This window comes from Bufo gargarizans, chromosome 2 (genome assembly GCF_014858855.1).
Source record: "Bufo gargarizans isolate SCDJY-AF-19 chromosome 2, ASM1485885v1, whole genome shotgun sequence".
NCBI classification, from domain to species: Eukaryota; Metazoa; Chordata; class Amphibia; order Anura; family Bufonidae; genus Bufo; species Bufo gargarizans.
The window spans coordinates 269,893,206-269,920,160 of NC_058081.1; the positions used below are offsets into that span (position 1 = coordinate 269,893,206).

At 40.0% G+C, this 26,955-nt stretch overlaps 1 protein-coding gene across 1 annotated transcript in view; it reads left to right on the forward strand.

The window, feature by feature from the left end:
- Window positions 1-7,991, forward strand: part of TSPAN12 (tetraspanin 12) — a 221,132-nt gene extending 213,141 nt beyond the window's left edge. The window contains exon 8 of the mRNA XM_044276988.1: window positions 4,112-7,991. Within this exon, the coding sequence (XP_044132923.1) occupies window positions 4,112-4,414 (303 nt within the window). The 3' untranslated portion in view covers window positions 4,415-7,991. The remainder of the gene's footprint in view (window positions 1-4,111) is intronic.
- Window positions 7,992-26,955: the final 18,964 nt, after the last annotated feature.

The window sequence follows — 26,955 nt, forward strand, 5'->3', positions numbered from 1 at the left end:
TTATAAATGGGGTTGGGGCCATCAGTTGCGTTGTGAAGTCAGGTGGATACACAGCTGATAGTCCTACTGAATAGACTGTTATAATTTGTATTATGGCAAGAAAAAAGCAGCTAAGTAAAGAAAAACGAGTGGCCATCATTACTTTAAGAAATGAAGGTCAGTCAGTCTGAAAAATTGGGAAAACTTTGAAAGTGTCCCCAAGTGCAGTCACAAAAACCATCAAGCGCTACAAAGAAACTGGCTCACATGCGGACTGCCCCAGGAAAGGAAGACCAAGAGTCACCTCTGCTGTGGAGGATAAGTTCATCCGAGTCACCAGCCTCAGAAATCGCAGGTTAACAGCAGCTCAGATTAGAGACCAGGTCAATGCCACACAGAGTTCTAGCAGCAGACACATCTCTAAAACAACTGTTAAGAGGAGACTGTGTGAATCAGGCCTTCATGGTAGAATATCTGCTAGGAAACCACTGCTAAGGACAGGCAACAAGCAGAAGAGACTTGTTTGGGCTAAAGAACAGAAGGAATGGACATTAGACCAGTGGAAATCTGTGCTTTGGTCTGATGAGTCCAAATTTGAGATCTTTTGTTCCAACCAACGTGTCTCTGTGCGACGCAGAAAAGGTGAACGGATGGACTCTACATGCCTGGTTCCCACCGTGAAGCATGGAGGAGGAGGTGTGATGGTGTGGGGGGGCTTTGCTGGTGACATTGTTGGGGATTTATTCAAAATTGAAGGCATACTGAACCAGCATGGCTACCACAGCATCTTGCAGCGGCATGCTATTCCATCCGGTTTGCGTTTAGTTGGACCATCATTTATTTTTCAACAGGACAATGACCCCAAACACATCTCCAGGCTGTGTAAGGGCTATTTGACCATGAAGGAGAGTGATGGGGTGCTGCGCCAGATGACCTGGCCTCCACAGTCACCGGACCTGAACCCAATCGAGATGGTTTGGGGTGAGCTGGACCGCATAGTGAAGGCAAAAGGGCCAACAAGTGCTAAGCATCTCTGGGAACTCCTTCAAGACTGTTGGAAGACCATTTCAGGTGACTACCTCTTGAAGCTCATCAAGAGAATGCCAAGAGTGTAATCAAAGCAAAAGGTGGCTACTTTGAAGAACCTAGAATATGACATATTTTCAGTTGTTTCACACTTTTTTGTTATGTATATAATTCCACATGTGTTAATTCATAGTTTTGATGCCTTCAGTGTGAATCTACAATTTTGATAGTCATGAAAATAAAGAAAACTCTTTGAATGAGAAGGTGTGTCCAAACTTTTGGTCTGTACTGTACGTACTGCCGCAAGAATGTGTATAGCCTCAAAGTGGAAATCTTCTGAATCCCCTACACTAGGAGAAGTTATCAGCAGGGTGGACCTGCATAGAAAGTATGAGAATATTATGGCAAAATCTGCCAAGCACCGGGCTGTTATGTCTGAGAGGTGGCTTCCCTGGACAGAATATAATGCAGCTTCTGCTGATACCACTGATGAAGGTGGCATTTGATACACCTGTATGTTCTCTCAAACACTTACCATTCCTGTATTATATTATCCTGTACGCATGACTAATAAGTGGTGTAATGACGGGGATCACTGCTTGTGCTGTATTAATTATTTCTGACATCAGGATGTGCCAAGATTGCATGTTATTTTCTTTCTTTTCTGTTTTGTTTTTCTCTGACCTGCGTGTCAGAACTATAAAAAAAAAAAGGATATTTGTTCTTACTCATGTCTGACAATAAAAACGTAATGCTTATAAAAAAATAAAGATATAGTCTGTATGCTATATTATACAATATAGTTGTGGAGCATAATCACACAAAAGTTTATTCTACCCCCAATGTATGGGTCCTTTTATATTTGAACCTTCTGTTGGAAGTATATATCATACAGGATATCCAAACATACACCTCTGATGGAAGGCTGCCATTATATAGACACACACTGACGTATGTCATCAATTACGGTCTTCATTAAGAAAAAAAAATTTTTTTCATTTACTATTCTGAAATACGGCAAAATTAGGTGTATTTCAGGTACAGACGGTGGCGCAACCTAACCTATCTGTGACTTCGCCCCACTCTCGTCAGGTCTAAAATTTTGGGCGGGGAAGTCTCATTCATCATTTTTTATGCCTGCTTTAGGTGTAGAAAATGATCTAAATGTAAGACAGATAGGAAGCAGTCTTAAATTTAGAACTGGCGCTGGATGCGCCTCTTCATAATTTTAGTTGCTCCACTGCCAGCTATGGGCCTTTATTAAGACTGGCGTCTAAAACGCCAGTCTTAATACATGTGCTCCATAGTCCGTGATTTACATTTTTATACTGTATGCCTCACAGGGAATAGCGCACTGCTACAGTGGTGCTTGAAAGTTTGTGAACCCTTTAGAATTTTCTATGTTTCACAAAAGTAGATATAGATGACCAAACCGAACAAATGAGTTAAAAATGTTAAACTTGGTCATCTGTTATTGAGGAAAATTATCCAATATCACATGTCTGTAAGTGGCAAATGTATGTGAACCTTTGCTTTCAGCATCTGGCGTGACCTCTTTGTGCAGCAATAACTGCAACTAAATGTTTTGCAGTAATTGTTGATTAGTCCTGCATACTGGTTTGGAGGCCTTTCTAGGCCATTCCCCCATACAAAACAGATTGAGCTATGTTATGTTGGTGGGTTTCCTCCCAAGAACTGCTCACTTCAGGTCATTCTACAACATTTATGCCATTCCAAAACTTTAACTTTATGGCTTGTCCAGGTGATCTTTAGCAAACTGCAGATGGGCAGCAATGTTCTTTTTAGGGAGCAGTGTATTTCTCATTCAATCCTGTCTTGCACACTATTTTTGTTCAGTGTCCTCCTGAAGTTGGACTCATGAGCATTAGTAGTAGCTGATGTAAGAAAGACCTTTAGTACAGTAGCTTAGAGGTTGACATGGGTTCTTTTGTCACCTTGCAGACTATTACGTTTCTCTTGGCGTGATCTTAATAGTCTTGAATTCTTAGGGCTGTTTCACACGAGTGTATGCCGTGCGTTACATCCGCTCCGTGAATGACAGCCAAGACCCGATGCAGACTGAAGAGGCACGGAGCATTAACATGACTGATAATGCTCCGTGCCTCTCTGTGATCTCTTTACTACGAAATCACAGTGAGATAAAGTTGTCATTGTGATTTCGTAGTAAAGAGGTCACAGAGAGGCACGGAGCATTATCAGTCATGTTAATGCTCCGTGCCTCTGCAGTTCGCATCGGGTCTTGGCTGTCATTCACAGAGCGGATGTCACGCACGGCATCCGCTCGTGTGAAACAGCCCTTATTTGTACATAATCTGACTGTGGATTGATTGAGTCTAAACTCTTTAGTAATGGTTTTGTAACCGTTTCCAGCCAGATGATCATCTACAACTCTTTTTCTGAGGTTCTCAAAAATGTTCTTTGTTCATGCCATGATATGCTTTCGTAAACATGTGTTGTGAAGATCATGCTTTAATAGATCTCTGTTCTTTAAATAAAATAAGCCACCCACTCACACCTGATTGCCATTGCAAACATCTGACTAATTTCACCCTCAATGTGTCTGATAATCCTAAAGGTTCACATCATTTTTCACAGTCCTGTAATATTGGATTATTTTCCTCATTAAATAATTGACCAAGTCTAAACTTTTATCTACTTTTCAGACTTTTGTGAAAATCTGATGTAGTTTTAGGTCATGTTTATGCAGAAATACAAAAATTCTGAAGGGGTCACAAACTTTCAAGGGCGACTGTATGTCATACTAGACGGTGAAAAAATGCTATGCTGATACAAGCCAACTTGGTGGATGTCATTCTTTTTGGCTTATCCTGGATGAACTGGAACTTATGGATACTTTGGGTGTATGCTGTTGGAGTTATTTACTCCTATCTTAGTTTCTGCTAGACAGCCCTCCACTTCTTTCCTTCCATTGACCTCCATGAGTTTAATTCGGGGGGAGGGGAATTGGGGGAATTGACTAAATTGTCAATTTTCATTGTTAACTGTATTACCTAAGTAACTGCTAATTATACCATGTCCAATATGCTGTCACCAGTACCGACTGACTGTGTTCATTTCATTGTAGGGCTGTAGCAGAAAAATGTACAGCTTCCTGAGAGGAACCAAACAACTGCAAGTGTTACGGTTCCTTGGAATCGCCATTGGTGTCACACAGATTCTAGCTATGATTCTCACCATCACCTTGTTGTGGGCTTTGTTCTATGATAAGAAGGATCCCAGAACAGAACCAATCCTACCTCCGAGTCATGATGATGCCCAGCACAGCTGCCACCCAGTGGACATAATACCACCAAACCACACAAGGATTTCTGATCAAAGAACTACTGCCAATGGCTTTAACACATACCTTGAAATGGATGAATTGTGATTGGCTACCATATAAGTGGCCTTTTTTTTATCTTACAAGATTGTCTCCCCGGTGTACATAGTACATGGATACACTGTAAGAAAGAATATTATTTTCTTGCTGATCAGACTTATGGTGTACTATTTACTAAGACTGCAGCATGTTTTCAAGAATGTACGCCATGTTGGATTGTCTTCATATTAATCTATACAGTGTTCCCTTTATTTAATAGATTGTATACAATATCTGATTACTGTCAAGAATGCAAACATGGCCGAAGTATACCTTGTTCAGGTAAATTTTTAATCTAGGGTTGAATTTAATTTAACTCTCAGTACAGTAACTGGACTCATCAATTACTGCTCATGGATACGTGGATGAGGATCCCTATCTGATAACTATTGTGTATATTTGTAATTCATTGTATTACAAGGCAGAAATATTTTGTGGGAACTATAACTGATACAAGGTCAGTTTTACTGGGTGATTGTTACCCATGATGTCAAACAAATCTTTAGCTCTGCTAAATTCAGACAGATTTTCAATAAGATACACAAGTCTTCTATGAGAAGGCCAGATTTGTTGGGATTATTTGTGTGTATTTCTCTCAAGCCCTTCATCAATCTAGCTAATCTATGAGCTGTGAATGTATTTATTGCTACTAGCTCATGGCTAAATGCTAGAAATCAAGCTATGCCCTACTGTAGTAACCTGACTATATCTTTATTCTGTGGATACATGTAGGTTTGTAATGAATATTTACTGCAAATATCTTGTTATAAATGTTAAAGGGGTTGTCTGTTATAACTATGCCTTTTCTGGTAAAATGGACGCCATAAAATGAAATCATTACAGGTTGTCCTAGTGCAGGAATTCTCTGGTCAGTTGCCCTGTAGTGGCACTAATGGAGGAATGAGGCATTACACAGTTCTTCATTAAGTCAATGGGTTGTTGATGGGGGTTCAGCATTTTCTGAAAACGTATCTAAAGAATATTTTTGTAAACTACTAAACCCCTTTAATGTAATGTAAAGGAAGAATACTGTAAAACCTTAATCTTATGCTTGTCTGACCTCAGACACAATGACTGGACGAATTTCATATTTCCTTTTAGATCTGTTTCATTAGAACATGTATCCTTTTTTTTTTTGCCATGAACTTCATACATTGTAGATTGTCTTCCTGGGTGTCATTAAACAGGTCCCCTGCTAAAATGCATTAATGCATGGTTTCATTTTCCCATTCTAAGCCATTGAAATACAATATAGTGTAACTGAATGGCCTAAGGAGCATGGTCCAATAATGGTCACGTATTGGAGAATACCCCGGGACTATACTGCCAATGATCCTGACTATTGCAATTTTGAGGTCATGGAATGGGAAGAGAAAATGGAATAATACAAGTAGGGGGCCTGGGTAATGTTGTGATGTAATGTGCTGTACCTCTTAGCCACTCTTTCTACCTCAAAGATGGACTGGTAATTACCACCATGTAATTTTTAGCACAGTCAATATAGTAAACCTAGTGTGTAAGCTGGAAACACTTTTAAAACATTGCCGATTAAACCCAGTGCTCAGTGAGTTTGACCGTTTTGTCATACTGAGAGTCAGATTTATATGAAATCGCACATAATGCATGATAGTCCGCTACCTCAATTGGCTGCTGCTGAAGACAAGCCCTGAAGAGGAGTACAGTGTGCAACCGGGTGACAAAGAAAGGTAATTCTACAAGTGTAGGAATGTGGCTCTGTGTGTAATAAACCTGCTTCATTCTTTCTATTTTCTTAGCTGAACACCGGAATAAACCTTTGAGTTAAAAAAGTGAGCACACACCAAAAAGCAAAGCTTTTGTATACTGCACAGTATGTAGATATGTAAAAATTTCCATGGAAAAAACTTACGTTTCAGCATTAGAGTTGAATTTGTATTTCTACAAAGGAGTAGTTTGAGTGAGCTGTGTCAGTACAACATGTTAATCCATCACCACCCCCAGGGCCTATTAGGTGCAGTACTACATGAATAGTTCTGTGCCCGCTGAGTCCTGAGCATGTGCTTACTAACCCTTGTTACATACATAATACATACATATAACTGCAATCAGGACAGAATGCACTTCAGCTCTGGCAAGCAACAGGGCTGTACTGTGCCCATACCCGAAGCAACGGAGCATGCGCTGTAATACAAGGCTAGACGAGACAATATCACTGCCTGGCCCTGTCACTGAAAGCTGGCGGGGGGCAGGGTAGCCAGGAGTAAGGAGTGTGGCTTTCAGTGCAACAAGGTGCAATGGCAACATATTCTTTGTACCAATCCAATCATTTGTATATAAGGAAAATAAAAGTTTCTCTGGAATGCGTCCAACAATCAGGGTGGAAGCAAGAACGTTTTACTCAGGGGACTAGCGCACATCTGACAATTCATTTGTACAGATATGAAGGTATACGATGGCAGATTCCATTTAAGTACATCTCATACTTGTAAGTCACCTGCCTTTTACTCCAATAAATTACACCAACCACAGGCCTTCAGCTATAAAATACAGTATAGGACATTCATTTTCTAAAGTGACATTAAAGTGAATCTGTCACTTCTGTCCTGATTGCAGTTATATGTATGTATTATGTATGTAACAAGGGTTAGTAAGGACATGCTCAGGACTCAGCGGGCACAGAACTATTCATGGGGGACTGGGTGCCCAGGAGTAAGGAGCGTGGATTTCAGCACAGTGAGGTGCAATGGTGGCAGCCTTGTTTCACTGACCAGTTAATTTGCAGATGAGAAAAAGAAGAATCTTTCCGGAATGCAGGCAATATTCAGCATGAGATCAAGAGCGCTTTACTCAAGGGACCTGCGCACATATAGCAACTCATTTACATGTTTTCATATTTCTTAACTAATCGCGTTATCTTGAGACAAAAGCCATTGAAAAGCAATTGAAGGTGTTTGCTTAGATTATATCACACAACTCAGAAAGCAGGAGTGTTAACTCTACTCCATCCGTAGATTGATATAAAGGCTCTTTAAACATCAGTGCATCGCATGCAGATTTCATCAAGCATGTATACCAGTCATAGAGATACAAAAGCTAGAGAAGGAAAGCTAAACATTTTTATAGCCCTGGTAAATTATGTGCAGATGTCCACTAGTTTGTCACAGTTACTGGTTTCAGTTAACTGTTTGTTAAAATATTTAATGACGGATTGCTGCAATAATGTAAACCAAGTTCTGAGCCCCAAGCCCCCATTCCTCCTCATAGCACAAGTGCAGCATGGAAGAGTCAGAATAGAGCGACGGCCAAGCATGCACACGGCCCTTCCATTCAACGACTATGGGACTGAAAGAGATACCTTAGCACTGTACTCTGCTATCTGAGTCCCATAGACTTTGAATGGAGTGGCAGTGTGCATGGTTGAACAGTCTCCCAATAAACACCTTCTTATTGCTGCAGTGATCAGTGGAGGTTCCAAGGGTGGGATCACAGCAATTGGGCAGTTCTCATCTGTCCTGTGGATAGGTGAGAAATGTCAATTGTATGATAACCCCTTTAAGGATAAATTTGGTTAACATTCTCCCCCAAGTGTTTATGTAAAGAGGGGCACACCTGCATCTAATAATCACATGGAGCTGTAGCCAAAACGTTAAATACTATTTATTTGCACCAAATAATAACAATTAAAACAGGTGAGGTACCTCAATGATACTATACAATACAATATACAATGTGTTCACTTAAAAGCATATGAAATGATATACTATCTGTAGGGGCTAGATGTTATATACAATAGGAATTCCCTAAATTATAGGTTGCTGTGCCGTGAGAGATCGTGGTTATACAGGTTTGTACGAAGTCTTTGATACAAATTCCAATGCGCAAAGTTGGTTTGATGCGCAATGTCTCTACTGATAGTGAATAAATAGCAACTTTGACAGGTAGTTTTACGGTTAAGTATACAGTCTCGTTCCTTTAGTTGGTTACCTTCACAGCATATATCAGATAGTGTGCTGTTAAGTATTCCTGTGTGTATACACACTACTCACTGTTCTGGAGCGATGGAGTGACCAATCCCTCGTGCTAAGCGTGGCGTCCCACGTGTTGTAGCATAGGTTGATTTCAATTGCGGCCGCTCTTGTAGGTGATTAAACAGAATGCCGCAACAAGGAAAAAACTGTCCGTTTAGACGCCGGGGTCTGAATGGTTAAGACCCACTGAGGAAGGAGTCACTGCCAACTCCGAAATGCGTCTGGTGTACACAAGTCTCGAGTAAGGAAAGAAACCGCAGCATATAATCTGCGCAATATATTTGAAGCTTTGGAAGCGCTTCCCTACAGCCGACAGGAAGAAATCCAAGTCCTGCTGTGTCTAGATCAATAGACACTAAGTAACGCCGAAGATCTTAGTGGGTCTTAACCATTCAGACCCCGGCGTCTAAACGGACAGTTTTTTCCCTGTTGCGGCATTCTGTTTAATCATCCACAAGAGCGGCCGCAATTGAAATCACCTATGCTACAACACGTGGGACGCCACGCTTAGCACGAGGGATCGGTCACTCCATCGCTCCAGAACAGTGAGTAGTGTGTATACACACAGGAATACTTAACAGCACACTATCCGATATATGCTGTGAAGGTAACCAACTAAAGGAACGAGACTGTATACTTAACCGTAAAACTACCAGTCAAAGTTGCCATTTTTTTCACTATCAGTAGAGACATTGCGCATCAAACCAACTTTGCGCATTGGAATTTGTATCAAAGACTTCATACAAACCTGTATAACCACGATCTCTCACGGCACAGCAACCTATAATTTAGGGAATTCCTATTGTATATAACATCTAGCCCCTACAGATAGTATATAATTTCATATGCTTTTAAGTGAACACATTGTATATTGTATTGTATAGTATCATTGAGGTACCTCACCTGTTTTAATTGTTATTATTTGGTGCAAATAAATAGTATTTAACATATTGGCTGCAGCTCCATGTGATTATTAGATGCAGGTGTGCCCCTCTTAAACAGTCAGTTACTTATATACCTTAGAAGATTGGGGATATATTTTAGAGGGAGCACCCATTCCACTATAATTGGAGGGTGAGCCAATCCAAATCTTTTAACTGTTTATGTAAAGACTTCATCTTTTTATATATTAGACATATGTCAAATATGACTTTATTCATGTACCATGTGTTTATTATTTGTTTTAATAGACAAAGTTGAAAAAAATGTGTGAATTATTCTGACTTTACTCTTGTAATTTTTAATAATGAAGCTACAGATTCCATTATTCTCATTTACTGTAGATTACTGACCTATGGTTGTTGGTGGTCAGGATTGAATTATGGTTTGGGTTGACTGAGGAGCCTAGCAATTTTTTGTACATGGTTTTAAGGGGTCTTCTGGGATTTTCATATTGATGGCCTATACTCAGGATAGGTCATCAGTATAAGATCGGCGGGGGTCCAACTCCCAGCACCCCCTCAGATCAGCTGTACGAAAAGGCCGAGGTTCTCCGTGAGCCTACTCCTAGGCCATGTGTCATCATGTTCATCATTCACATGGCCTAAGCACAGCTCAGTCCTATTCAAGTGAATGGGGCTGAGCTGCAATACCAAGTATAGCCTTTATCCAGTAGACAGCACTGTGCCTGTAAGGTGCAAGAATCTGCGATGCTCGCCAAAGCCCCAGTGAGCACCACAAGCTTCCTCATACAACTGATGGGTAGTGTTATCGGGTGCCAGACCCCACCATTCTCATATTGATAGCCTATAACAAGGATAGGTAATCAGTATGAAAATGCCAGAAAACCCCTTTAATAGTCTTAAATTATTTGTTGATTAGGCAATCAAATTTTTTCTATTTTTCGTCAGTTGTTTAGAAAAAAAGTATATGAGAATGAAAAATACAATTTTTTTTTACATTGTACTCACTTTACATTACACTAATTTCTTTGTAGAACACCTGTAATTTTGTATGTTAATTTACGGTACTTTGTTTTACACAGTGTGTCAGGAAAGACCTTTAGGGGAAAATTATAACGTTAAGCTGCATTTACGTGGGTCAATTCTCTGGCAATTATGTCCCCAATAATTTCTTGATAGTTGAGCATAGATGATTGATGATCATCTCCTCGCACATGTCATCTCCTGATCGCACATCCACATTCAGATTCTCCGCTAGCAAACAATGATTTTATGCACCATATTAAAGATGTTTTTACATGATGGACAAGCATTTCCTTATTTATCGGATGATTGGCCTCGCATTTATGAATGGCCCAATGACTTAAATGTTAAAAAATGTAGAAAGTGCAGCAGACAACACCTTTTCTCCCATCAAATATAATGAAAACCTGATGGAACGGACACAAACTGAGCACAGCTGATGCTCAAAAAAAAACATTCAAACAAATAGGAACTTAAACACTCATGTGAAAAAGCCCTTATAAAGCTACTCTTATCTATAAGTATCACTTATAGGAGAGAATGGCTGTTATACAGTGCCATACAGATACACATTTAGGCAACACATGCATGGTAAACCCTCACTGCAAATGAATTTGCTGCATATATGAGGCCTTACACAATATAAGGGTTGCAGTAGCGTTATAAGAGGCCATCGTGACGTATAGTGAGCTCCACTGGGGACAGCAAGCAATGATAATGTCTGTAAAAAAAAAAAAATATTAAATAAATCATAACAGAGGTTAAAAACTCAGAGATCATTCAGCATGACAAATACACATCAAATTGGGAATCTGTAAGGGGGTGAGAAAATTATTTATCACAGAGCTGTACAGTACATGTTGCAGATGTGTGTAAACTACGGACACAACTAACGTCCCATTAACTTATACCATCCTTGGGGACGTGTTTATTTCAGTTCCCAGAGCAATGACTTTCTTAGAACTTACAGTTCTATTGGACTACAATATTTTTATGCTATGAATATTTCTGTACTTCATGAGGAATCTGTTTCATGCATGAATTCATTGTATGTATATGTATATTAAGGGTAACAAAAATGAATTTTATTCTAGATGTTTAATTATCTTTGGTCATATTTTATAATAAAAGAGGTTATTTTTTTATTGTGTCAATAATACATAAACCTAAAAATGCCACCAATTTTGTTTGCATTCATGATATGTTCTTAAGAAATCTGAGCGTTTAGTTCAATTGTGCTTGTAAAAGGCCCAGCTAAAAGAAGATATTTTATGAAATAAATATAGTATAAAAGAAAATAATAAACTGGAATTCTGTGAAATGACAAATGTTTTTGATTGGTTAATATATAGCACTAAACTTTGGAAACAGGATTTGATGAAGAAGTTTTACTGGGCATAAGACTGCATACCATAACTGCAGAATAAGCATTAAAGAGAGAAACCTTTACAAGAGCAAACCCTTTTCATATACCCTATAAAGTTCTTAAAGATGTCGGAGAGCAGCTCTCATACTAGTGGATCCAGCCTGTCTATGTATTACGTGGTCAGACATTCATTTGAATATAAGGTAAAGGCTTTTACTGTGTTATATTCCAGGAGTGTTGTCTCTTGAGCTACTTCAAACTGTTCTGCAAAACGCATAGTCAATTCTGCTAGAGCACACCATGCCCAGTCCTGTCCCTTCTCTACATTCATCTATTGCTGTAAAGCATAATTTATAAATAGGAACATCAGACCCGTTTATACATTTTGATCTAAATGACTAAGCCACTGACTAGTCAAACATGGTTGATGCACTAACAACACATGCAGCCATTTTATATGACAATGTTATCTCTGTAAATTATCTATATTGCAGTAATGCATGTGAAAAACCATTGCAGTGTATGCTGCTACACGATAATGTTATTACCACAAGAATAGCCAAGATGCATGAGATACTTTATGGTGGTGTCCTCTTAGCTCACCCTCCAATGCACGTTTCACATAGCTTCTGGGAGCAGTGCACTTGCAATTTATTGTGGTAATGTTACAGTGTAGCAGTATGTCACATGCATGCATTATTTCACTATGGCAAATGTGCAGTGATAACATTGTACTATTTATTGGCTGCATGTTTGGTTACAGTGACACTGAAGATATACTCGTTGTCGCACACTGCTTGGGTGCTGTATGTAGGGATCCAACCCAGTTTTATAGTGAAGAATAAAAACTCAAGCACATAATATTGCTCATTGCTCACAGTGGCCATACATAATCACCTTTTTCTGAGCTATGTCTCAGTATATTACACATTGTCGGGTCTAATAATTCAATTAAGAATTATTAATTATGGTCATAAAAATAATTAACCATGAAAAAATAAAATTTATAAAATTTGTCTTAAATTCTTAAAATCATGACCTGGTGAATTGTAGACAACCTAATTGATACAATTCACATCTGAGTCCGACTATTTCCTCAGATAAATAAGTTCTTTTTGACGCGAGATGACGTTAATGATAAAACATGTAGTTCTGCATTATACAATAATACACAGGTATTATAAAAATATGCAGATTTATTGGTTACAAGATTATAAACATATATAAGTAAATAAACACAATGATACATGCAAATGAATATATATAGCGGTAATATAAAGCATTACAAGCTTAATAATACATGTGAGTGGAAATAACGTGTCACATTATAACCAAGCTATTATTAGGTTAGGATATCAAAGTAGGAACATAATTTATATATTACTTTTGTTCAGAGTAAACCTTATGATATCAGGACGGGCATGTCTAATCCTAGACATCAATATAGAATGCTAAATACATTCTTCCCCCCTCTAACCAACTACACATCACTTGACTTCAGGCATGGGCAAATCCATTCAAGGATATAACTTAGAATACATAACTGTATCCTTCCGCCCCATCCTGGACTATTTTCACACATATAACTTTGGTAAGACTATTAAGACAAATAACAGGGATCTAGGATCTTTCCTAGACCATATCTTAAATGGGAAGGACTTGAAATAAGTCTTTCCTGTGGGAATCCATCACTTAGCTTGGCGAAGAATGTTCTATCAATATATATATATATATATCTAAGCAATTATTTACTGCTTTGCTAGATTACGAGTCTTGATTCTTCTGCAGGTAGAATGAAGCTTTACAATATCCTAAAACTACATCTCAATATGGAGATGATCAATTAATTTAATTATTTATTTATTCATTCGCCAATCTAGATGGTATAATTTCACCCACACTATCAAATTAGTCTTAATAAAATGAAATATCATTTTCTGTGTCTCTTACCAAGTCCTAGTAGGAATCTCACTTCTGCTCCTAGGAAAGCTGGGTGGTCCATCATAGCACATCTCACCATGGCTTTCATCTTGAAAGACCCCTCTAGACAGCTTAACTTCTCTTTCCTCTCTTTCTTGTGTGTCTGTGTCCTTCCCCCTGTGTATGGTTTATGATCACAAACTTATCAGTTAAACACACCTTCCTTGTTTGGAATTTTCCAATCATAGTCGGATGGGCGTGACTATTGATAAGAAATGACATCATAACCTTACCCAGAATGCACTTTTGCTACTGTTGTAATGTCACCTACTCCTACCTAGGTGGCACTGCTGTGTAAGCTATTTGCATCATAGTATAAAGGGTTAACTTCTGTAAGTCTGAATAAAGGTATAATATACATTTTGACCTTAAAAGCTTTAATTCAAAGCTATAGGGATTAATTCTGACACTTGTAGCAATTAGAGACAGACCTCTAGGCGTCTCTCTGAATGTTTCTCACACTGTTTATTTGTGTATCGTAAATAACTTCAATGGCTTTGTTTTCTCAGAGATATCAGTACCTCCTCTCATACCAAAGAGGTGAATAATTGTTACAAAACATACATCTTCACAGATACTCTTTTAGAGACAAAGATTCTCCTAATGAGAAATATATATAATATACTGGATACATGTTGTCTTCATAACATATAACAATATAATATATAGTAATATATATATATGTCCTACTGATTGTTTTATGCTAAGGACTAAGGCTCATTAAATGAATACATGAATATTATATATTTGCTTCATTGATAAATGCCTAATTGTATAGGTAATGATCACCAGCTGCATAGAGCTTATCTTTATCTTCCGTCATAAATTTAAAAGTGGTTAAGGAGGCCTCTTCTCAGACTGGTACATTCATGAGAAAAATAACACTAAAAAGTAGAAACCTTCATGTGACCTTACTTTGACCTTCTCAAGACATACAAAATTGTAACTATAGTCGAGCATGGCTCTTAAAGGGAATTCATCTTGACTAAAATAATTGGATATCAATGCATTTACCTATGAAAAGACACAACAACATTGCACTTTATTCTTCACTTTGTACAAGTGGCTGTAGTTTATTTGACGTGGCCTGTCGTGTTCTCTACCTACTCTATATATTGCTTTTAATGTGTCCTGTGCTATGTATGGTTTTAATATGTTAGGGTAGTACAGCTTTTATGTTTTAAATAAAATTAATATATTTTGGTACATCGGCCCAGTTTTACTAAACATATAGTTAAAAAACCTTTCAAAAGGGCACACCCAAATTAAAATTAGGGGATCAGATGTAGTCGTATCCAAAAATGGACTGCGGTACAGTGGAATGCATAAAGTGCAAATACTGTACCCCAATGGTGAAAGTGAGGCAGAGGCGCCTACCATTAACTATGCCCAACCATAGGCCACATAAATGGCGTAGTAGAAAAGAAGGAGCATAAGGTAGTCTGCATGAGAAGCCCTCACTCACCCAATAGCTTCGTCAGGGGAATAGAAACTAGGAGAGCCAAAACTTCTATGTATACCCAAAAATATGAATCGATCAAATGCACCCACAATTACCTCATTACACCTGTGACATATGAAACTGGCATGATGCACGCACAGAGAAGAGTTATACAAGATGTCGCGAGAAGATATACACTGCAAATGTACACAAGTACCATTTGCACCTATGTCTCACAATATTCAGCATAGAGGGACTATTGTCAGGGCAAAGACCCCTACTCTGATTTATGCGGAGTTTCAAATTAGTATGGCAAATAGGTATCGAGTACTCGGAAGAATTGAATAATGCAATCATCAAGGTTGTATCCAAACAAGTCTCTGTTTATTTCTTATAGAACGCAACTCTATACAGATTGGTCATATGATCATTCACATGACATAACACAACAATGGTATTAATAAAATACCAAACCGGGGAAACATAGAAATATTGATTGAATGCTAGTCATTGTATGGTAATAAAAAACAAACCTAAAAAAAAAAATCTGTCTAAAATTCCAGATACTGTATCATCATCACACATTCTTGGTATCGGATGGTAACCATAGAACCATGAATACAGAATTCCAAACAATAGGATATATGGTCAAAATGCAGTAATATTCAAACACTAAATATTAACAGAATATTACACATTTCCCACAAGGGGAACAGTCCCATAACTTTACCTGGTTGCTCACCTTTGTGATGGCTCAGAACGAGAATGTCTCTTACATTCTCAGATCTTCTATAAGTGAGAGCTGGCTTCTCTTGTATATACAATTGTGTTCAAAATAATAGCAGTGTGTTTAAAAAAAGTGAATAAAGCTCAAAATCCTTCTAATAGCTTTTAATTCCATACACACAAATGCATTGTGAACACTACACATTCTATTCCAAATCAAAACCTGAAGAAAAATATATCAAATCTGTGTTGTTCCTCTGAAAAAATTGAAGAAAATTGAATATTAGACTGTTAAAAAAAAATTGCAGTTTTTGTATTCTTTACAAACTCAAACATTCACGGTATAAATTGAAAAATGTTTGACAATTTTTCTTTTCTTTGCATCACTTAACTAATATTTAGTTGTATAACCACTGTTTCTGAGAACTGCTGTACATCTGTGTTGCATGAAGTCAACCAACTTCTGGCACCTTTGAACAGGTATACCAGCCCATGATGATTGGACTACATTCCACAGTTCTTCTCTATTTCTTGGTTTTGCCTCAGAAACCGCATTTTTGATGTCACCTCACAAGTTTTATATTGGATTAAGATCCGGGGATTGGGCTGGCCACTCCATAACGTCAATCCTATTGGTCCGGAACCAAGATGTTGCACGTTAACTGGTGTGTCGTTGTCTTGTTGGATTTTAAGGACATTTCCTCTTCAGCATAAGGCAGCATGACCTCTTCAAGTATTCTAATGTATTCAAACTCCATGATCCCTGGTATGCGATAAATAGGCCCAACACCATAGTATGAGAAACATCCCCATATCATGATGCTTGCGCCACCATGCTTCACTGTCTTCACAGTGTACTATGGCTCGAATTCAGTGTTTGACGGTCGTCTGACAAACTGTTTTCGACCACTAGACCTAAAAAGAACAATCTTACTTTCATCAGTCCAGAAAATGTCTCTTTAGGCCAGTCAATGTGCTCTTTGGCAAATTCTAACCTTTTCAGCACGTCTTTTTTTCAACAGTGGGACTTTGTGGGGGCTTCTTGTAGATAGCTTGGCTTCTACATAGGCATTTTCTAATTGTAACAGTACTCACAGGTAACTTTAGACCTTCTTTAATCTTTCTGGAGCTGATTGTTGGCTGAGTCCTTGCCATTTTGGCTATTCTTCTATCCATTTGAATGGTAGTTTTTCGCTTTCTTCCACGTCTTTCAGGTTTTGGTTGCCATTTTAAAGCATTTGCGATCATTTTAGCTAAGCAGCCCATCATTTTCTGCACTTCATTATATGTTTTCCCCTATCCAATCAACTTTTTAATCAAGGTACGCTGTTCTTCTGAACAATGTCTGGAACAATCCACTTTCCTCAGAATTTCAGAGAGAAATGCACTGTAACCAGCATGTACAACATTTTCTGCCTTCCTGCCTTAAATAAGGGCAATAATTGCCACCTGTTTTTCAAAGAATGAATGAACTCACTCATTGAACTCCACACTGCTATTATTTTAAACATGCCCCTTTCAATTAGTGATTCAATTACACAGAATCAGCAGCATGCATGTCATGACTGTTAGGTCTGTTGGATTTCTATTACTCTACTACACCTGCTAGTAAATTATTTGCCATGTAGAAATATCATTTCTGCCAAAAACAGTGATTGATCCGTTTAGTGATGTCTGACTGCTATTATTTTCAACACAACTGTATTTGTGGAGGTAGATATCGATCCTCAAGATTGACCAGAATTTCATCAAAGCTTGTCAAACCAAATCACACATGGAATTAAAATTAGTAATAAAAAAAATATAGAGACCCCCCTGCGCTCCTATTGAACAGATACGTGTTAGTCTACCTTTGTGGGGAGACCCCGCTGCTTAATGTCTTAGGGGAGCTATTGTTCTCCCTAATAAAGTGTATATAGAATAGATATATCACCCGTAGGGGATATATGACATCAGCGCTGGTACACAATCAAATTCAGCTAGTCCTAGTAAGTTGGCACTGTGCTTGGTGTCAATCTGAATAGTCATATGATTTTGCTGTATAAGTTAATTGTATCAGAGTGTAGATGACTGTCGTAGTGGATCGAGGTGTGTAGTCGATCACTGGGAGTGAGCGGACAATGAAGTTATTAGCACTGGGAATAAAGCGGCAAGTCAGAGGTGAATACTGGTATAATCACTATCCTGGGTACCTTGTCGGTTCTTTCTCTGAAGCGTTCCTTATGTCGGTGTTCTATTGTGTTGTTTTCTTCTATATTCCTCTTGTTGCTTCCGTTTGATATTCTTTCAAGTCCCGGCGTACTTCTTGCTCTCCTATCAGCAGCAGCGCGGCCCCGGCCGGAAGCACGCGCGTCGCGAGGGAGCTTGGTCCGTTACCCGGGAAACCGCTGGCGGTGACGTCACCTGATACGAGTATGGTGGCCTCCGTGGGGCAAAAGACTGTAACCTACGCGTTTCGGAGCCAAAGCGGGCTCCTTCGTCAGGGTCAGTCTGCTTGTTGTGCGTCGGAGGGTTAAATAGCTCGTCTGGTTTCCCATGGCAACGGGTAAACACTGTTTTTGGAGTGAAAGAAGTGCCGATTTGTAATGGATATGCTGGGTGCGATTGATTTCCTCATGGATTATGTAATCTATTCTGCGTTTGTTTGTATGATTATTATTGCAATATTCATTGCTAAATAGTAGTATAAAGCAACGGTTAGGTTTTAGGACACCAATAGTGTGTTGTTTATTTTTTATATATATATTTTTTATATATATATATATATTATATATCTATATATTTGTTGGTGGTTATTTATTAATGAAAAGCGAACAATTCAATTTCCTGGTTTAATCCATTAGGGGCTAGGCTGTTGCATCTAAAAATCCACTTGCTCTCGGCTCTGGACATAATTTTAATGTAGTCGCCTCCCCTCCTATCTTGCTTCACTTTTTCTATGCCACCAAAATAAGATCCTGAAAATTTAACCCTAAAAGAATGGGACATCCTACTCCATGACTTTTCAAAAAGGGCAGTTATATTTATAATAGAGGAGAGAAAAACTAATCTAAACAAGAATAGCCGAGAAATATTAGAACTATTTGATAAAATAAGACCGTACAAAGAAGAGGATGATCTGATTAAAATATGCAGATCGATTAAAAATAGAATAAAAAATAAAGAAGACCTCATAATAACCAAAAAAATGAGGAAATTTAAAAGAGATGAATTAGGAATGGAGAACAACACCATGATAGATAATAAACAAGAGAACTACCCAATAACGGAGGAAGAATTCGATACCATTGACAATACATGGTGCGACTGCACCATAAGCAATCTAACAGTATATGAAGAAAGTCCCACAAAAGCTTCTAACACCAGCAACTACACCATAAGCAACTTTACAGTACATGAAGAAAGTCCCACAAAAATATCCAACTTCAACAACAAGGATAATGAAATACATATAACCCCAATGCCATTAATACAGGAAATCAGGACCAACAATGGCAAAAACAATAAAAACCATGAAAATGGCTCCATAATATCACCGAACAGGTACGCTATATTAGAAAAGATAGAGGAAGACATGGGCACTAAGGTTGAGGCCCCACCACTAGGGACCACCGACCAAACTAGCAATACAGACAAGTCGGAACAACAAGTCAGCTATGCCACAGTTGCAAGGTACGGACAGGCGCCAGAACAAAGAGGGAGTCCTACACAAACCAGAGCACACAGTATCACCACTAACAACAACAATAAAAAAACAATAAAGAAAACCATTAAAAATGATTTTTTTCACGCACGAAATCCAACAAAAAGAAAAAAACAAAAAGAGGGAGAAGAGGCCGAGGACTAACCAAAATATCATTGAAACAAAAAACCATGGGAGAAGGTATATTCAATCTAAGCAGTCACCCCCTCAGTATGGAAGAACTTTCCCTCCTTCATAAAGGCCTAAAATTCGCCCCCACCTCGAAATTCAACAGCTTCGACCCCTTCATTGGGGTCAAGAAATTTCTGCGAAATCTAGCCCTAAAAAAATTCTTCATCAAAAAAGAAAAATTTGCCAAAATGAATAAACAAGTAAACCACTCAGAAAAAAACATCACTACAATGGAAAGAAAAAAGAGCAATCCCATTAAAACCATCAGCACCCATCAAAGAACCAGAACTGACAAAAATAAAAATAAAAATGAAGAGTATATTAGATCAGTAGAAAGTGACACAAATATCACACCAACTACAGAAAACAAATTTAGACACACTGACCAAAAACCAGTATCAAAATTGAATCCAATTACTGAATACTCGGACTCATTGATTACCTTCCAATCATTGGTTACTACAGACCTCCTCCATATGAATCAAAATAGGAAAAAAGGTCCTCAGAACCTTACCAAAGGTGAGACCAGTGCCATTAGATCCCTACAAACCAACAACCAGATTATTATCAGGCCAGCCGACAAAGGAGGAGGACTAGTAATACTAGATATAGATGATTACCACAAAGAAGCTTTAAGAATACTCTCAGATACAAAAATGTACAAAAAATTACCAGGCAATCCGACAAATCAATATACTTTCAAACTGAACCAACTGATCTTAAAAGGTAAAAACTTGGGCGCACTCTCCAAAGACGAGACCCAATTCACCAGTAACCAAACCCCCAGAATACCCATATTTTATTACCTACCCAAGATTCACAAAAATAAAACTAATCCCCCTGGTAGACCCATAATCTCTGGTATAGAAGGCCTCACCTCCAACCTATTAAAATATGTCGATGTTATGCTGCAGGACAAATTAGTCAAATTACCTGCTTACCTGAAAGACACCAAACATATCCTACAAATATTAGAGGGTATCCAGTGGCAGGCAGACTTCATTTTGGGTACTCTTGACGTGACCGCCCTTTACACAGTCATCGAAAAAACAAAGGGCCGTGAAGCCGTGGAATATTTTTTAAACAAAGATAGTACCATGTCAGGTGATCAAATAAATTTAATAGGTGACTGCATCACGTTCATTTTAGACCACAACTATTTTAAATACGGACCTGACTTTTACCTCCAGACGTGGGGGACCGCGATGGGGACCAGATTCGCACCGAGTTTCGCAAACCTCTACATGGGCAGATGGGAGGAGCTCACCATCTTTCCCCATGGGAGACTCGGTGCGGGTCTGGTCCTCTGGAAGCGATTCATCGATGATATTGTTTTTATCTGGCAAGGGGACACTATATCCCTTGACAACTTTTTAATCAATTTAAATAAAAATGACTTTTATCTACAATTTACCTCATCTTATGATAAGGCACAAATAAATTTCCTTGACCTGAACATATTTGTCGAAAATGGGAAACTACATACGAAAACATACCATAAACCAACAGATACTAACGGATTTATTCCCCTGGACAGCTGCCATCTACCCATATGGCTCAACAATATTCCCTATAGCCAATACATACGAGCACGCAGAAACTGCACCACCAATACCAATTACCAAGAAGAGGCGAACATGCTAAATATTAAATTCACAGAAAAAGGTTACAAACTAAAAAAACTAATCCCTATCACCAAAACCGAAGAAAACCTGGACCGCCATACCCTACTAGAGGAAAAAAAACCTAGGGAAAAAGAAAAAGAAGAAAAAACGACCCGAGAACCAAGATGATATCAAAATTCCCATCATTACAACATACAGCGTAGGGGTCAAAAACTTTAAAAGAATCATACGTAAATATTGGGATATTTTAAAGTATGATAAAATTATTGGTAATAAGATCCCCAATAACCCCACCTTCATTTTCAAAAAGGCTCCAAACTTGGCCAATTTGGTGGCCCCCTCCATCAAGAATGACACAGTAAATCCGAAAATATGTGCCAAGAAGGGTTTTTACCCCTGTAGATTGTGTATCAATTGCAAAAGCCTGAAGCATCAGGTAAAACCATTATTTCAAATAAACACCCCACAAGAAAAATATACGATAAAGGATTATATTACCTGTCACACCAAGGGAGTCATCTATTACATCAAGTGCCCATGTGATAAAATGTATGTGGGGCGAACTAAAAGAGAACTAAGAGTTAGAATAAGAGAACATGTCAATAATATTAAAAAGAAATCAGAGAATCACCCACTATCACGCCACTACACAGAATTCCACCAGGGGAAATTTTCAGGATCTTGTTTTGGTGGCATAGAAAAAGTGAAGCAAGATAGGAGGGGAGGCGACTACATTAAAATTATGTCCAGAGCCGAGAGCAAGTGGATTTTTAGATGCAACAGCCTAGCCCCTAATGGATTAAACCAGGAAATTGAATTGTTCGCTTTTCATTAATAAATAACCACCAACAAATATATAGATATATAATATATAAAAAATATATATATAAAAAATAAACAACACACTATTGGTGTCCTAAAACCTAACCGTTGCTTTATACTACTATTTAGCAATGAATATTGCAATAATAATCATACAAACAAACACAGAATAGATTACATAATCCATGAGGAAATCAATCGCACCCAGCATATCCATTACAAATCGGCACTTCTTTCACTCCAAAAACAGTGTTTACCCGTTGCCATGGGAAACCAGACGAGCTATTTAACCCTCCGACGCACAACAAGCAGACTGACCCTGACGAAGGAGCCCGCTTTGGCTCCGAAACGCGTAGGTTACAGTCTTTTGCCCCACGGAGGCCACCATATTCGTATCAGGTGACGTCACCACCAGCGGTTTCCCGGGTAACGGACCAAGCTCCCTCGCGACGCGCGTGCTTCCGGCCGGGGCCGCGCTGCTGCTGATAGGAGAGCAAGAAGTACGCCGGGACTTGAAAGAATATCAAACGGAAGCAACAAGAAGAATATAGAAGAAAACAACACAATAGAACACCGACATAAGGAACGCTTCAGAGAAAGAACCGACAAGGTACCCAGGATAGTGATTATACCAGTATTCACCTCTGACTTGCCGCTTTATTCCCAGTGTTAATAACTTCATTGTCCGCTCACTCCCAGTGATCGACTACACACCTCGATCCACTACGACAGTCATCTACACTCTGATACAATTAACTTATACAGCAAAATCATATGACTATTCAGATTGACACCAAGCACAGTGCCAACTTACTAGGACTAGCTGAATTTGATTGTGTACCAGCGCTGATGTCATATATCCCCTACGGGTGATATATCTATTTTATATAAAATTAGTAATAAATTCCTCCTCAATAAAGGTAAGAATAAACATAGTATAACATAAGTACACAGTCAGTCACCATCAAGTGCGTAGTTCAAACGTAGAGAAGGGTGGCAGTATATCCCAATCATTACCTTAGTTGCTTGCAAAATCTCTGGCCTCCTCTATGTCTCTCTGGGCCGGGTCAGCCCTTACGTAAGGACCAAGGAGCAAGGCATAGAAAATCATAAACCTAGTTGGGATTATCATGTTATGTGGAATTTTCCTACTTGGGAGTGACTAACGTTCCCCTTTCATTCCTACTGCCGTTTTGTTTCCAGTTTTTCCAGACCTTCACAAAACTATAGTTATTGAGTAGTTCCCATGAGGAGATTTCCTCGCATCTATATACCTGACCTACTTTTAGTTTCCATTGATTCAAAGTAGGTATTTCGGTAGAGAGCCAGTATTTCGGGATCAAAAAATCTAGCCGCATGAATTGATTGCCTGTACAATTTAATATTAGTGTGTTTTTGGGCTGGGGGTATATATTTAGCAGGGCTATCTCATGAGAAGGTGAGAAGTCGGCATTACAGATATGGTTGCACTGTTGAAAAATATCTGTCCACCTTCTAGTGAGAATAGGGCACTCCCACCAAATGTAGAAGTAGGTGCCTCTATTTGATAGGCATCTCCAACATGTGTCTGATGCAGACGCAGAATACCCGCATGTGACGTCAGGGGTTTTGTACCATCTCATGATAACCTTATACCCATTTTCCTGAATTCTGACACATCTAGAGGATTTATGTAGGGATATAAGGATCTTCTCAATTTCTGAAGGAGAAAAGATATGCTTCATGTCTCTTTCCCATAGCTTAATAAATGCTGGAGTAGGAGGAATTCTATGTCTGTTGTACATCTGAGAAATTATTTTGTGGGGATATTGATCTCTGACGATCATACTTTCCAGCCAGACTTGGGGGCAGGACATGTCCCCCAGGTGTATGTGTTGGGAGATGTATGCTGGGATAAAGTAAAGGGAGTTGATGTTTTTTTTTATCAACCGATAGTTTATGCATCATCTCCTCCAGTGAAAGCTGTTTATTTTCATAATACAGGTCTCTTAATAGCGTATTGGAGTTTTTACAGCTTGCAGGCAGACTATCTAAGAGAGCCATTGGGGCTAATTGAAGAATGTCCTTAACTTGAAGAGTCAAAGATGGATAAGGGACTGAGTATTGAGTAGTTTGGAACCAGTTCCATGCTGAAAGAGTGGCTCTAACTAATGGGGAGGCTTTGGGATGGAGGAGTTTAAAAGTTTTGTTGCCTAATAGGTATGCCTTAAAAGTAGAGTTAATAAATGATTGTTCTATGGAGATCCAGGATTTATGGGATGGGGCCCCTTAACCAGTCAATTACTCTGGATAAGAGAACTGCTTTACCATATAACTCGGGGTCTGGCAGAGCGATTCCGCCCAGTGTCTCAGGGTGATTTAGTAATTTATACGAAAGGCGGGCCTTTTTATGATTCCAAATGAAAGTACTAAAGATGGATCTTAGGGATGAGTAATATGTGGAACTGGGTTTTGGAGGGGCCTGGATACCAGCCTCTTGCCTCAGGATTATGGCCCATACTAACTTTAAAGGAGAAAACAGACCGGCCGCACAGCTTAAATCTGTCTTTGGAATTGTATTTTATGTTATGTGAGGGTACCCAGATAGACTACACAAATACAATAAAATGAGCTGAGTGCCATTCACCTAATAATATGCACTCAGACTTGAGCTATCCGGGGATATGTTAATTGTCTGTGTTTACTTTAAGGGTTGTGACATTGTATGTTTAAATGGGGATTTCTGTCCTGTTGTCCCCACATGTGTATTGGCGATTTCCCTTTGTCCTGAGAGATAATTGAATTAGTCCTTGGGGGTCTCCAGGGCAGAGAGGAGGAAACCATGATGCATTGTGGGGATGTATTGTGTCTGTGTATCCTGAATTGCTGCATATCTGTCCTGTGTCACAGTCTTCCATCTGGTCCCCTAGGGGAGTGTCCACCAGATGGGGACCTGCATAAATACGGGCGGGTAGCCCTCAATAAAGTGTGCCTGTTTTATCCTTCATCATGTTAAGACTGGTGTATGGGTAACTGATCAACACTGGGGGATTGCTATATGCTGAAGATTTGCTATACTCCCCTGGCATAACTACTAGCTCTTGTAAGAGCTGTTCCTGCTCTCTGGTTTTAGGAGAGGTTCACCCACTGGAGCCTGGATCCTTGTCGTAGGTCCAGGGTGGGTAGGAGACGGTGAGACCTCAACCAAGCTTCGGTGGTTCGTGGGGTCTTCAGAGCGTACGTTGTCAAGTGGAGTGCTTGGAGTCCTCGGAAAGCACTAGGAGCATCTATCAACGGAGGTTCCCGGTCGGGGGGCCAGGAGATCCGTTACATTTGGTGGCAGTGGTGGGATGGCGTCCTAGTGTGAGGAGAAGCAGCTCGGAGACACCATTCATGGAGTATATTGAGGGCAACGCTAGTATCCGTACAGCGCCCTTGGCTACAGCAGGATGGAATCAGCTAGTCTTCAAACAGCGTTCCACTACGATGAGGAAGACCTGGATGGCCGGGATGCAATAAGGAAAGACATCTGGTGCCAGGCCCTGGGTAATGTACAATACCAGCGAGGTGAGAGTCTCCCCAGTGTAAGAGCAGCGATTGCAGAAGCAAGTGGCCCTGCGGATGCCCTTCCTGGGAGAGCAGCCCCTGGAGGAATGGGTGAAGGAACTAGAGCACCGGGTATGGCAGGAGCTATGTTTGGAGGAGGCCTACCTGGTGCTCTGGTGGTATATGGCACAGTATATACCCTGGACAGCTGAGCATGATAAGCCAGAGGGAGAGGAGTCTTATGGTCCTGGCTTGTTATGGGAGTCCTTTGCAGAGCCTGACTTCGGGAGCCCTGCACAGTCCAGACTTCAGAACATCTTCTACGAGAGGGAGGCTAGGCAAGATTGGGATGACCCCCACAAGGTAGAGAAAGACCTGGCTCACCTAGCAACCCTGGAGTGGGAACTGGAGCAGGACTACAGAGATCTCTTCCACTCCATTGAGAGGGCTCAGCGAGAGAGCAGAGTGTCAGACCCAGGTCCAGAGCCCTTCAGCTGGGAGGATATTGTGGAGGTTTACTGAGAAGACCCGACTGAAGTATCCCGTGCTTCAGTACCAGCTACACAGGTAGGGGACTTCATAGACTGGTCCTGGGGGGAACCCCATGGCAGGTGGAGATGGGACCGAGGTCTCTCCACCGGCCCTACAGAGATGCTGGGCAGTCGGCCCAGATCCCCAACGGCAGCCGGAGTTTCAGGGAGTAGGGACAGTTGGTCCTGCTCCCCAGCGGCAGTGTACTTTGAAGGGAGAGGAGACAACCGGTCTCTCTCCCCAACCACAGGGTGACAGCACCCCTAACTCCAATGATGCAGATGGGACCGCAGTCTCTGCACCAGGCCTACCGGGATGCTGGACGGCCGGTACAGAGTCCCCACCGACCCAGCAGGAATGCCAGGAGGAGGAGGTAAGCGATCCCTCCTCTCCACAGCTGATCCGCAACAAGGTCCTGGGGGTAGGATTCCCTGACCCCATCCCAGCGGAAGAGCTGGCATCTGGGAAGAGCTCAGTTGGCCTCTGCCCTCTTCTCCAGAGGCTGACTCCACACCGGCTTCCTCAGCGGAAGAACTGGCATCTGGGCAGAACACAGTTGGCCACTGCCCTCCACTATCTTCTTCTCCAGAGGCTGACTTTCCACAGGCTACCCCTGCGGAAGCGCTGGCATCTGGGCAGAGCACAGTCGGCCTTTGCCCTCCCCTATCCTCTTCTCCAGAGCCGGACTTCCGACAGGCTACCCCAGCGGAAGAGCTGGCATCGGGGCA